Below are 14,278 nucleotides of genomic sequence, written 5' to 3'. Positions count from 1 at the left end.
TATTCATTGTATAAAATTGTTTATAGTATTGCTGTCGTGGTTTTGTTTAAGAAATATTTTTAGAATCCTACTTTATTATTTTCTACTAGGAAACCACCCCTACTACTAATCCCCCACCTGCGGAAGAGGAAAAAACAGAATCTAATCAGGAGGTTGCCAACCCAGAGCACTATATCAAACACCCTCTACAGAACAGGTAAGCTGCTTTCTGATCAGGTAAGAAGGGTGTGGTGCACAAGATGGGTTTAAACAGAACAGTAAGGTTGACTCCTTTTAGATAATATATGCTCAGGTATCAGCCCACAGAGGATTTTCATTGAGAAGGAAGGAATGCCTCTGAAAGATACACAGGAACATGGCTTATTCAAGGTTTCCCAGTCTCCCTTGGGCTGGACAGTTAAATAACTCTTTGTTGCCTTTCAAAGTTTTTAGGAAAGTGTAGGTGGAGGAATGAAAGGTTGGAGCATTTGAAAAGAGGACAGGACATATAGGAAAGGAAGCAAGAGTGGGAAACAAGGCAGACCGAGAAAGGGGAGATGGGGTGTGAAGGCTAGGGGAGGGTGGCACATCGAGGCCAGACGGAGGAGGGGAACTAAGAAGGCAGGCTTTCATGATCAGCAGTGCAACGGGAAGATGGCGGTGGGTATATGGTTTTCTCTAGGAGGAGGGGAACTAAGAAGGCAGGCTTTCATGATCAACAGTGCAACGGGAAGATGGCGGTGGGTATATGGTTTTCTCTAGGAGGAGGGGAACTAAGAAGGCAGGCTTTCATGATCAACAGTGCAACGGGAAGATGGGCGGTGGGTATATGGTTTTCTCTAGCTTTGCCTCTAGCTTTCTATAGTCACTGGGTTTTCAGATTATGTAATATAGAAAATCATTTTTACTTTACTGATGGTGGGAAGAAAATGGAAACTTGAAATGTACATGAACCTGAAAAAAAAGTATAACCGGAACTAACTTCTGAGGGTCCAGTTCTGTTTTTTTTTATTTTTTTTTTTTTTACGGGACAGGGTTTCTCTGTATTGTTTTGGAGGCTGTCTCCTTTCTGGTTTCTATATTTGCTTGCCAAAGGCAGTTTTTTTTTTTTTTTTTTTTTTTTTTGGTTTTGGTTTTGGTTTTTCGAGACAGGGTTTCTCTGTGGCTTTGGAGGCTGTCCTAGAACTAGCTCTTGTAGACCAGGCTGGCCTCGAACTCACAGAGATCCACCTGCCTCTGCCTCCCAAGTGCTTTAGGATTAGAGGCGTGTGCCACCAACGCCCGGCTTTTTTTTTTTTTTTTTTATACTGAGTTTACTTGAAAGCCTGCCCGCCTGTTTGTAATTAATTGTCATATTTGAACATCAAGGGGACAGCATAGTTTTTGCTCTTTTCATGGTATTTTATGAACACTAACTCTAAGGGTTGATGCTCTGTGGTTACAGGCACGAGCTGCTCCTGCAGAGGACTCTGGTTCCTGACACAGGACTCAGATGGCTTTTCCCGGCCATGAGTAGCTCCAGTTTCATGGGATCCGGTCCCGCCTTCACTTGTCCCTGGACACTGTGTGTGCACATGGTGCACCTACACACACACTCACGTACACAGCTAGTCTACTTTTAGCTGTCTGAACACAGTCACTCCTTTGCTGTCTATGGAGGGGGGCAATCCAGCACACCTACTTACTGCAGAGAATGTGAGATCATGGGAAAGTGTAAACAGATATACTCAGTCCTTGTGAGAACTCTTGAGAGATTACAATTTCTCTATAAGTTCTCATTGTTTTTTTTTTTTTTTGGTTTTTCGAGACAGGGTTTCTTTGTGGCTTTGGAGGCTGTCCTGGAACTAGCTCTTGTAGACCAGGCTGGCCTCGAACTCACAGAGATCCGCCTGCCTCTGCCTCCCGAGTGCTGGGATTAAAGGCGTGCGCCACCAACGCCCGGCTCATTGTTTTTTTTTTTTTTTGTAAAGTATGCCAGTTGGGAAAATACTGTAAATGCTTTTTGATTTACCATAAATTTTGTAGTTTGTATATTTTCTTAGAAACCCTTAACAATTACAGGATTTAGTACCAAACGGGGGATAATGTGTATGAAGTGTTTGCTTTCTCAGGTAGTATGTTTGCCTTCCCTCCCTTTGTTAAAGGAAGAGTGCACTACAGAGCTGTTGGATGTGCCCACGTACATGAGCTGTTTGTTGTGCCCAGATGGGTGCCAGTCTGGAGTGGGAAGTCAGCTTTTCCTACTGTGTACTACATTTCAGAACACTTTCATCTTCTTTTGGTCACTAGTGGTGTTCTCTTCGAGAGTCTGTTCTGTGTTTTTATTTTTCCCTTTTGGATTATCTTTCAAGTGGGTTTTCAGGTATTCAAATAGTAGGAATATTAAATCAGTAATGCAGTTCCAACTTACTTTTATTAGGTTCTTTGGAATTGTATGGGATTTAAAAGTATTTTTTTTTGCCGGGCGGTGGTGGCACACGCCTTTAATTCCAGCACTCGGGAGGCAGAGGCAGGCGGATCTCTGTGAGTTCGAGGCTGGGCTGGACCGATAGCTTCCGAAACAATACAGAGAAACCCTGTCTCGTAAAAACCAAAAAAAAAAAAAAGTATTTTATTTTAATATTTATATAGGCAAATACCATTTTCCCCATGACTTCTGGATTTCCTGTCAGTCTTAGTACAACTTTACATGTAGTAATTTAAAAAATAAACATGCTAATGTCTTGTATAATTGTATCATTTTGTTTTGTTTTTAATAATTCCTGAAATATTTGATCTTGGACCCTTTTTCACTTTAAAAAAGTATTCATTGTTTTTATTTTATGGGTATGAGTGTGTTGCCTCCAAGTGTACCATGTGTCTCCAATGTAAATGGAGGCCAGAAGGTGTCAAATTCCTTGGAGTTGGAGTTAAACACACTGGTTGTGAACTACCATGGTGCTAGGAACCAAACATGTTTCTTCTGCAAGTGCTGTTAACCACTGAGCTCTCTCTCTAGCCCCTCCTTTTAAACTCTTTGCTTTTGTGTTGTTGATTTTGTTTTTGAGACAGGGTTTTTCTGTAGACCAGGCTGGCCTCAAAACTCCTGCATGTTGGGACTAAAGCCCGGCTCCTTTTAAACTCTTAAAACAAAACAGTAGTACTGAGTTGATTTTTTTGTGTTCCTGCCTTACTCTGTTCTTACAGTAATGCTAAGACAGGACATTGGAATTCATTGGATTAGGTCTTTTACTCGTGTATGATTCTTGTAGGTTGCTTTATTGATTGCTCTGAGAATAGTTCAGTAATTTATGCAGATCTTAAAAATGTGGACACTTTTCATTTAGAGCATCAAGCATCACCTAAACTCATCAGAAATACCATTGTTTTGTGAAATTGTCAAGCTTACTGTAACAACTGCAAGCTTTCCATAATTACAATTATATCCTGATCACTCATAATTTTAAGTCATAGGTTTATTCTTTTTTCCCCAAGAAATAAGTGTAGTGTATCAGTCTTTCAAGTGAAATTGGAAAAAAAAGATTCATTTATATCCCCATTAAAACAGCATTTTGTTAAACGGTAGATGTGTTTTACATGTAGACTATGTAAAGGACATGTAAACAGGAAGGACTTTAGTGAGAAAGGTGCTTACACTGTAGACCAGCATAGCTCGGAACTCACTAGGTACCCAGGAATGCTTTTAGTTGTCCTGCGTTAGTCATTGAGTTTTTGGATTGAGTTCAGGTTTGAGCCACCACGTGCAGCTGCGATCATAAGGTTTGTAGGTTTGGTTGTACAACTTGTGAGGTTGCAAGTCCCTAACTTAAAATGATGACACTACCTCACACAGTGGAGACGCTTTGAGTGGTTTTCGGTGGTGTCATACAGGGTAAATCTGTTCATGATGGGTACAAGTGATTATCCCCTAGATGTTTAGGTTGCTAGAGTCTAAGGATGTGAAAGCTAAGGGTACAGAGAGATGACTGTATTATATTTCAGAGAGTAATTTATTACCATTAGAAACTGTGTGTGTGTGTGTGTCTGTCTGTCTGTCTGTCTTCTATAAACTATGTTAGGAAGAAAACTTGGAGCCAGAAGTATATACAACTATATAGAAATTGTCATGCATTATTTTAAAGCATATATGTAGATCTGTTTAACTCAGTTTGTTCATTTTTTTAGTGTTTCACTACAGCATCACATGAAATGCTTTCCCCATTCTCTGCACCCCCTCTTTCCTTTCAGCTAATTACTGCTGTTGTATCTTTAAATAATTGTACTCTTGACTGCTATCAGTATTTTGCAGAGAATCTGTTATGTAGTTGATACACATTGCTAATTATTTTTAATCATGGCGAGGATCAAATCAAAATCTAGGGCCTGACATACACTAATAAAGAACTGTTTTTCCAACTAAAATGCATCTACTCTTTAAATGAAAACTAGTTTGCTTTTGTAATAGAAACTGCCAATTTAAATTGTTCTTCTAAATGTATATAGTAAAGTACAAACAACAATTTACCTTACCTTTGTGTTTTATTTTTTAAACTTTAGATTTATTTTTATGAGTATGGGTGGTTTTTGGCTGCCATGTATGATTGTGTACCATGTGTATCTACTGCTTGTGCAGGCCAGAAGAGGGCATCAGATCCTGGAACTAGTTACAGACAGCTGTGAACCACCCACCATGTGGGTACTGGGAATTATACCTGGGTCCTCTGCAAGAATAGCCAGAGCTTTCAACCACTGAGCCACCTGGCCAGCCTCTCTTAACCTTTTAAAACCTACAACTTAGTAATGTTAATTGCATTCACGTTATGTTGAAAAAAACAAACAAACCCTATTTTCATCTTTTAAAACATGTATTTTAGAGCCACGTAGCATATACCTTTAGTCCTAGCTTGGAGGAAGGCAGTGGTTTCTGAGTTCAAGGCCAGTCTGGTCTACAAAGAATTTTATAACAGCCAAGGTTACACATAGAAACCCTGTGTCAGACCTCCTTCAGCTTCCCCAGCGTATTTATGAATATATTTATTTTTGTGTAAGTCTACATATGTAAAGTTTTCCCCGTGCCTCAGCACAAGTAAAATGAGGTCATAGGACAAACCAGAATTGGCTCTTACATGGGTTCCAGTTGTCCAGACTCAGTCACCAGGCTGACTGTAAGTGCATGTGCCTGCTGTGCTATTTCCTCGGACCTGTTTTTACCACCTTTTTTTTTTTCCCCTCTCGTTTTTTTGAGATGGTTTCTCTGTGTAGCCCTGGTTCTCCTGGAACTCGCTCTGTAGACCAAGCTGGCCTTGAACTCACAGATCTTCCTGCCTCTATCTCCCGAGTGCCGGGATTAAAGGTGTGTGCCACCAACGCCTGGCCATTTATACCTTTTGACTGGTAAATAATTCTGCTATGAATGTAGATAGACCAACTATTTTTTTTACATTGGCTTTTTATTTTTAGGTGGGCACTCTGGTTTTTTAAAAATGATAAAAGCAAAACTTGGCAAGCAAACCTTCGATTGATCTCTAAGTTTGATACTGTTGAAGACTTTTGGGCGTAAGTAATTTTATTTGAAAATACTTATACTTTAGAGCTGTATAATTTTTTTATTATTCATGAAGTGAAAGATGAAGTTCATTTGTCTCTTCACAAATGTTTGACTTTATTATGCTTTGCTAGATTGTTTAATATATGCAAAAGCCCTATGCTTGATCTCCAGCACAAAACGTTTCATTAGCGTCAACCTCTGGGTTTGAATAGTCTCTATTCCTCATCTTCCTGTGAGAATCCTCTCTTATTGTCTTGATTTTTTGACATTGTTAGAATCTGTTCCCCTGTGCAGTCACCTTGATATGTTTGTGTCATACCTGTACTGGAGCCGGCTCTGCAACAGTTTTCAGTGTGATACTTGGAATTCCCCTGGTTAGGATATCAAAATTAAAATGCAGAGACATGTCAAGAGAATGATGGTGCCTATAGTGTTGGTTCATCTATTTTATTGTAATTTGTGAAAGAAATAGTAATTGAATCTTTTCTTGACTTGTAATTGTAAACTTTTCCAAGATTTAAAAATAGAATAGATACTGAAATTCTTTGAAAGTGTTGTGTTTGTTTTCAGACAGGATGTAGCTGAGCTATTGAAGATGTTCTAGCATTCTAGAACTTGCCTTTACCTCCCAAGGCATAGCAGACATATATCACCTATGCCTTAGAAGTTTTGAATTGATTGTTTTGAAACAGTGTTTTCTAAGAATCACATTCAGAAGCTTAGATAGGCAAATGCTATACCATTGAGCTGCATCCCAGCTCCTCCCAAGTTAATTTGTTTTGACTTCCTTGGAGAATATATAAGGAGACACTGTTGGAAGATATAAAAGACATAATTTTAAAGAGTCTGAGTTACCTCGAAGTTACCCAGTCTTGTATATTTATATTAGGTTCATATACAAGTTGAATTTAATGCTTCTTAACATTTTCATGTAACTCTATCTACATGTGTACGTTCACACATGAGAATGGATTGTAGTTATAATTCATAGCTGTATATCTTTTCAGGGTCTCAGTCAGTATTCAGTGTGTTTCCAATGCTTGGTGTGTAAATAGACATTTGGTATACTTTGCATCATTGAAAAAGGCAAAGTATAGAAGAAATAAAACTGTTGAATTCACTTGTTTTCTACTAAGAACATTCTGCTATTTTCTTTTTATGATACAAATTTATTTTAAGTTCTGCTAATTAATAGAGGTAGTTGTCTAGTTAATTGGAGTTCTTGAAAGCATGAAGTGGTTTTTGTACTCTAATTGTTCATTGTAAGATTCTTAAATAACTCTGAAGCCTTCTTTACACATACAGAAGGAAGCCCTCGAATTTCCTACTAAGGAAAAAAAAGAAGGGTCTTGAACCCCATCCATCTCCAGTCATATTTGCACCTGATCTGGATTGTTTGGCTTTGCCAAGTTGATATAATTGTGGTGTTTCTAACTTTTCCTCTAATAGAGCACAACTAAGTTAGAGTAAGAGAAATCATTGGGTTCTGTAACAGATTGTTAAGATTCTTGATGGTTGTGGTTTGGGAATAGTGAACCATTAGATGCCTTATACATAATAATGTTATCTTATTCTTACAGAACTATACTGTGTAGTGTGATAAGAAAGATGTAGAATTCTTTCTTAAAATTGTCTGAAATATTCCTAGACAAAATTAAAGTCAGCACAGGAGAACATGCCTCTCATAGTTGAAGGTTTGCAGATGTGTAGCTAACATAATCTCTGCCTTCTGATGTTGGAGATAGGCAAATACTGTTACCAACGTTTAAATTAATTTTACTCTTAAGACACTTTAAGAGGGGCTGGAGAAATGGCTCAGAGGTTAAGAGCATTAATTGCTCTTCCAAAGGTCCTGAGTTAAATTCCCAGCAACCACATGGTGGCTCACAACCATCTATGATGAGATCTGGTGCCCTCTTCTGTCCTGCAGGCAAACACATAATCAGAACACAGCATACATAATAAGCAAATAAATAAATAAAATCTTAAAAAAAGAGAGAGAGACTACAAGAGATAAGTGATACAGTCTTCTGCCTTTAGGCAGTGAGCATCAATAATGTTCCATGGCTTAAGTATTTGGGAAGTAGCTCAGAAATACAGGTCCCACTGTTGGTATATGGCTGTGAGCCTGATATGTACCCGAGCTCCTCAACCTCCAGGTGCTGACTGGCCTGGAACCATTTTTGGAGCTTATGCTTGGACACTTGCTGGAGAGATAATGTTGATTGAATCATGCCATGCATGTATAAATTGAGTTAAAAAATATTTTTGTCGGAATAATGCCATTTCAGATAGTTTTTTTGTAGTAATTTACATTATAAATTTCCTTGAATGCAATCATTATTTAGACTTGTTTTGTCCATTTCAAAAATTAAGAGTCAAAAAGAAAAATATACGTAAACTTTAATCTATTTCATGTTTTCCAAGTGTGTGTGTGTGTGTGTGTGTGTGTGAGAGAGAGAGAGAGAGAGAGAGAGAGAGAGAGAGAGAGAGGGAGAGAGAGAGAGGGAGAGAGAGAGAGAGCTCTCAAATCCTGCATTGCATACTATGTTCTTAACTCTGATTTTCTTTTACCTAGTTTATACAACCATATCCAGTTGTCTAGTAATTTAATGCCTGGCTGTGACTACTCACTTTTTAAGGTATGCCTAGTCAATGATTGTTTGTATTTCTTACAGGATCAGATCATTCATGTATTTGCAAAAACTAGCTACAGCTTCAGGCAGTTGGCTTTGCCAGGCTTGAGTGTGTAGCAGTCTGGTGTGACTTAATTACTCATGGGCACATCTTGGGATTGACTTTGAGCTTTGCTAATCCTGTACAGCCTTTCCTGGATATACTTGAGTAGTCTGACTTCTATCAGCTAATTTTAAAACTGTAAGATATTTATAAATAGACCTTTGTCAGGTGCTAGGATAGGACATTAGTTGGCTGGTATACATAATTTTTAATGTAGCTTCTAAATGGTGTCTGCTTGTTGGGAATTTTCAGGCGCTTCAGATGAAGTGGAACCTCAGGATGTGACACTTGGTGCAGTGGTACTCTGCTGTGGTCGCATGCCCGTGGCACATAATTTTTGTGTGCCAGCCGCAGGGGTGTAGGGGATAAAAGTGTTGTTGCTTGCTGATTCTGATTGAGTTGTTATTTTGTAGGATGGTATTGAGCCTATGTGGGAAGACGAGAAGAACAAACGGGGAGGACGATGGCTGATTACACTGAACAAACAGCAGAGACGAAGTGATCTCGATCGCTTTTGGCTAGAGACAGTAAGGCTTTGAAATTACAGACCAGCTTCAGGATGGGTTTTCTTTGGCTCACTCAGCCTACCTGTTCTAGAAAAATCCTTGTGGTGCTTACGTGGCATTATATACACTAAAATTGAAACAAAATAGAAATTAGTATCATAAGGATGATATGCAAATACCTGAAGCATTTTATGGTGTTTTTTGTTTTTTTTGTTTTTTTTTTGATGTAACTGGAAAATGTCGTGTTAAGTAAATTAAGTCAGACTCTGAAAGAAACATGTCATGTTTTCTCTCATATGTAGAACTTAGGTTTAAAATACAGCTACTAACAGGGCCAGTGAGGGTTGGAAATAATAGGAAAGTACAAGGATGGGCTAAAGGCGTAGAAAAGGGAAGCACTGCATGCGGATGGGGAATCTGGGGAATCAGCTGTGTTAAGTGGAAACGAGAAGATCCGATGACACCGTATGCAGATGTGTAGTGAAACCACCACCTTCAATACTAATCTAGAAATATCTATAAAATAAAAACACATTTAGAAAAATTAAGGGAAGTTTAGTTGTGCCTAGGTGACTGGCCTTTCCTGCTGGCTGACCCGCACCAAGTCTTGCTCTTTAAAGACAGTGTCTTACTACATAACTATGCTGTGGTTGTAGCTCAGGATCCTCCTACTTCCAGCCTTGGAATGCCTTGTTATATACATGGGCTGTTTGACAAGTACCTTTTCTGACATGTGAATATCGTACATGTGAGTCTGGTGAATGGTTTTATTATCTACAAGTCAGATACAAAGTGGACATTAACTCTACCTTCTACAATCAGCTCTCCCCGTCAGTTAATTAATCAGTGTAATCAAACAGTAAAATTTATTAGTTAATATTATTTAGCTTATGCGTTTTGATATGGTACTTTAGCACTTTGGTTTTATGAGCTACACTAAATATGAAGTTATAGGCATTTTCAGGTTCTAGATCCTAATTTTTGGGAGCAAAGTTCATAGTTAATGCTTTTTTTAAAAAACCATTTGGAATCAATACCTGATTTATAGTTAGTGTTTACAAGTGAATAAGCACTTACTATATATGTGTATCAGTAATATTTTAAAGCAAAAATTTAATTATGCTTTTGGAGGAGAATGAGTAAGTACCATTTTGGAATCCCATAGGACAGTGGTTCTCAACCTTCCCAGTTCTGCAACCCTTTAATACATCATGTTGTGGTGACCTCAGCCATAAAATTATTTTTGTTGCTACTTCATAAGTGTAAATATCTGTGTTTTCCGATTGTGTTAAGAACCCCTCTGAAAGGGTTTTTCAGTTCCCAAAGGGGACATGACCCATAGGTTGAGTGCCACTGCCATAGGAAAAGAACATTTCAATTTTGTAAGTTAAAAACAATTATAGCTATAGATTCTAGTGACAATTGCTCAGCAATGTTAAATGTGCTGAATGCCAATGAACTCTATTGTGAAACTGTTAGAACATGGCAATTAAATGGGAGCATAAGTAGCTATTTCAGTCATCTTGCTAATGACTGTTTGCCAACAAACTAAGCAGTGGAGCAGATGGATATTAATGAGATCACTTTTGTGAGTGTCCAATTTGCAGAAAAAGTTAAAACATTTGAATTTTTTAAAGCCAAGGGAAAAAACTATAAATGCGTAAAATTTAGACATTTTAAAAGTTAGTTCTTTGAGTTTTTTGAGGACAGGTTTCTCTAGCTTTGTATCCTGTCTTGGCATTTGCCCTATAAAGCAGGCTGGCCTCATTCACGGAGGGCCTGCCTCTGACTCCCAGGAGCTGGGATTAAAGGTGTGAACCACCTAAGTCAGTTCTTAAATTGACTTGTGGCTCTGTAGGTGAGAGTGCTTGCTGTCAAGTCTGAGTGTAGTTCCCAGAACCTATATGGTGGAAGGGGGCAGGACCAGCTGCTGCAATTGTCCTCTTGGTTTGCCATCGTGTGCATGTCCTGTCTCCATCCCCCCAACATGGCAACAACAAAAAATTAAGAATCAATGTCTTTTTATTCATTTGCTTTGTTTTTGTCTGTGTAGATCAAAATGGGCTCAAACATGGCAATGCTGCCTCTGCCTGACCAGTTTAAGAAGTCAGCTCTTTATCTAAAAGCTGCCTTGTTTTTATAAAGTACACCTAGAAAAGAGACCTTTGCTTTTCTTCTGTGTTGTTGATGATGTGTCTAATGTAATTTGGATTTTTATATCTTTTCAGCTGCTGTGCCTTATTGGAGAATCTTTTGATGACTACAGTGATGATGTATGTGGAGCTGTTGTTAATGTTAGAGCTAAAGGCGATAAGATAGCAATATGGACGACTGAATGTGAAAACAGAGACGCAGTCACACACATAGGGTGCGGTTTCTTTGTTCTACCTACCTACTTCTTTGACAGTATTAATTTAACTAAATCTGGAAGTCTTTTTCAACCAGCTTTAGGAATTTGAGAGCTCATATTTTCTTTGTAAGTGTTTTCACGAACACTTAGAAGTTTGGACCCTGTTGATATTGAATGTGTTTATCTTCTGTAAAATGCTTTTGCAGTTGCTGGGCGTGGGTGCTGCATGCCTGTAATCCCAGCACTCAGGAGGCAGTTTAGAAGAAGTTAAATTCTGGAAAGTAACTCTCTGAAATTAGGTCCTTCTGCTCATTTTTGGTATTTTTCCCTGGGAATTAAATTCTGACTTCTGTGCTCATTTTCATGTGTTTCCTCAGTCTTATTTCATAATCGCTTAGAATACATAGATCAAGACCCCCTGAATGTGGGTGTCAGTGAGGAGGCCTAGGTAATCTATTGAGCCTTGGGCAGTAGATCAGTACTCATCCCGAGTATACACATGGACTTTAGACTCCCACCCAACAATGTGAGATGCACTCTTATCCTGAACTCTTGTGGGAAGGGTCTAGGCCCTGCCCTGGATGAAATGACAGACTATGGACACCCCAGGGAGGGCCTCATCCCCCTGGGGAGATGAGGGGATAATGGGGGGTCTGGGGGAGGGCACGGGAGTTGGGGGAGGGAAAGGGAGAGGGACCTGGAACTGACATGTGAAGCAACCTTGTTTCTAACCTAAATTTAAACTGAAAAAATAAAAAATAAAAAAATAGTCTAAAAAACAAAGAATACATAGTTACACAGCTTTTGTTTTTTCTATAGCTTTCTGTTGTTTCTTCTTAGCCTTTCGATGTGCTTCATTCTCTGAAGATTAAACTTAACTCCTTGACACTGATCAGTCTGTCCAGCCATCCGTTTATTTTGAGTCAGGATCTCTGCATACCCTTTGCTGCCCTGGAATTCACTGTGTAGACCAGGCTAGCTTCCAACTCATATCTACTTGCCTCTGCTTCTCAAGTGCTGGGATAAAAGGCATGTACCACAATGCCCAGCCATCTTTTGGATTTTTAAGGGGAGATTTCTCTTAATACTATAGATCAGATCCTCTGACTTATATAGCCCATACTTAACACTGTTTAGTACACACTACATTTGTTCTTAATGTAGTCACAACTAATTTGTGAATTGCATTGTGAAGTTTAGTACGTAGGCAGAATAGAATTCATATGTAAAATAATAATTTTCTTTTTATTTTTTTATTTTTTGAGATAGTGTCTTGCTGTGTAAACCACGTTGGCTTTTTCCTTCTTAATCTCATGGATTCTGGGATTCCAGGCTTGTGACAATATACCCACCTTAGTTTTAACTTTTTAGATAGAGGAATGAAGAAGATATGTGACTATTTCATCATAGGTATTTATAATTATTGATTAGTAATACAAGTGCTGTGAGCTCATGAACTGATCTTGCTTTGTTCACTACTGATTTAATAATAATAACTGTAGTACCCCATACAGACCTGGTGGGATGGTAATATTCACAAAGTATGGCTATGAAAGTAAATGCTAATTTTTAATTTTGCTAGTTATACTGAAAGAAAATGAGCCAATATTTTGTTTTGCTTCCTGTGTGAGCATTTTTCATGTAAAGACTAACATATGATGAATTTATCAAATACTTAAAAAATTTTTTTTGATGAAGAATTAATGACCCTTGTATTCCTTTGTCTTCTAGGAGGGTATACAAGGAAAGGTTAGGACTTCCTCCAAAGATAGTGATTGGTTATCAGTCCCACGCAGACACAGCTACGAAGAGCGGCTCCACCACTAAAAATAGGTTTGTTGTTTAAGAAGACACCTGAGTATTCTCACAGGAGACTGCGTCACGCAATCGAGACTGGGAGCTGAACCAAAGCCTCGTCCAAGCAGAGTGGACTGCACTGAAGTTTGATTCCATCTAAATGTTGCTAAGATATAAGAGAAGTCTCATTCGCCTTTGTCTTGTACCTCTGTGTTTATTTCTTCCCCCCTACCCCCAATTTTTGCTAGTGTGTCCACTATCCCAATCAAAGATTTACAGTATCCGTCACCCAGAACCGCAGATGTGTTCCTGGCCCGCACTGTAACAGCTGGTTAGAATTACTATGATACACACATTTGCCTTTCCACAGTATTTGAAAAAGAACTTGCATTTCTGTTACCTTAGCAGGAAAAGACCTGATTCTGTTCCACTCCGTGCAGGAGCGTGATTTGCTGGTGAGAGTCTGAGTACAGTTTTCTAGCAACCTGGTTTCCTTTCCCAGCATTCTTCTTGCTGTCCTCTTGCTGATGGCTGCTAGAGTTTAATTTATTTGCTTCCCTCCTTGATAACATTAGTGATTCTGATTTCAGTTTTTCATTTGTTTTGTTTTTGTTTTTTCCTCATGTAACATTGGTGAAGGATCCAGGAATATGACAGAAAGGTGGAATAAACATTAAATTTGTGCATTCTTTGGTAATTTTTTGTTTTTTTGTAACTACAAAGCTTTGCTACAAATTTATGCATTTCATTGAAATCAGTGATCTTATGTCTGTGTGACCCCTAAACATAATTGTGGACTATAAAAATGTAACACCATAATTACATTCCTACCTAGAATTAGTATGTCTGTTTTTGTGTCTTTACGCTGTACTTTAACACTTTGTATTACTTAGGGTATTTGCTTTGGTTACAAATGGCTCACGTAGAAAAGCGGTCCCATCCATATTAAGACAGTGTACAAAACTGTAAATAAAATGTGTACAGTGAATTGTCTTTTAGACAACTAGATTTGTCCTTTTATTTCTCCATCTCTGTAGAAGGAATCTGTACTTCATATTGCCAAGGCAGTCTCTTGTGTCTTCTTATAGTGTCTTCCCCATGCACAGCCTAAGTTTGGAGCACTAGTTTATTATTATGTTTATTACAATTTTTAATAAATTGAATAGGTAGTATCACATATGTACTTAAATTGATGTGGCTATCTTTTTTAATAAAGTTAAGGCACAGTTTTCAGTCTTAGGTTAAATAATATACTTCGAATATGTTAAAATTCATGAGAATTGGGATTTTGGTGTATCACCATTTGATAAGAAGTGGCTATAAAACTAATTGTTGACTTTGAGATGTTTTTACTTAAAGGCCAGAAAACTAGCTTAAGGA

At 38.3% G+C, this 14,278-nt stretch overlaps 1 protein-coding gene across 1 annotated transcript in view; it reads left to right on the top strand.

Annotated features, from left to right (window-relative positions):
• Positions 1 to 13,896, top strand: part of Eif4e (eukaryotic translation initiation factor 4E) — a 31,334-nt gene extending 17,438 nt beyond the window's left edge. Inside the window, exons 2-7 of the mRNA XM_040751719.1 lie at positions 90 to 196; positions 5,419 to 5,514; positions 8,085 to 8,148; positions 8,659 to 8,772; positions 10,980 to 11,119; positions 12,833 to 13,896. Coding sequence (XP_040607653.1) covers positions 90 to 196; positions 5,419 to 5,514; positions 8,085 to 8,148; positions 8,659 to 8,772; positions 10,980 to 11,119; positions 12,833 to 12,947 — 636 coding nt within the window. The 3' untranslated portion in view covers positions 12,948 to 13,896. The remainder of the gene's footprint in view (positions 1 to 89; positions 197 to 5,418; positions 5,515 to 8,084; positions 8,149 to 8,658; positions 8,773 to 10,979; positions 11,120 to 12,832) is intronic.
• Positions 13,897 to 14,278: the final 382 nt, after the last annotated feature.

This window comes from Mesocricetus auratus, unplaced genomic scaffold (assembly GCF_017639785.1).
Source record: "Mesocricetus auratus isolate SY011 unplaced genomic scaffold, BCM_Maur_2.0 Super-Scaffold_100009, whole genome shotgun sequence".
NCBI classification, from domain to species: Eukaryota; Metazoa; Chordata; class Mammalia; order Rodentia; family Cricetidae; genus Mesocricetus; species Mesocricetus auratus.
Note: the sequence above shows the minus strand (reverse complement) of the source record. Positions and strands in the feature narration are given on the sequence as shown.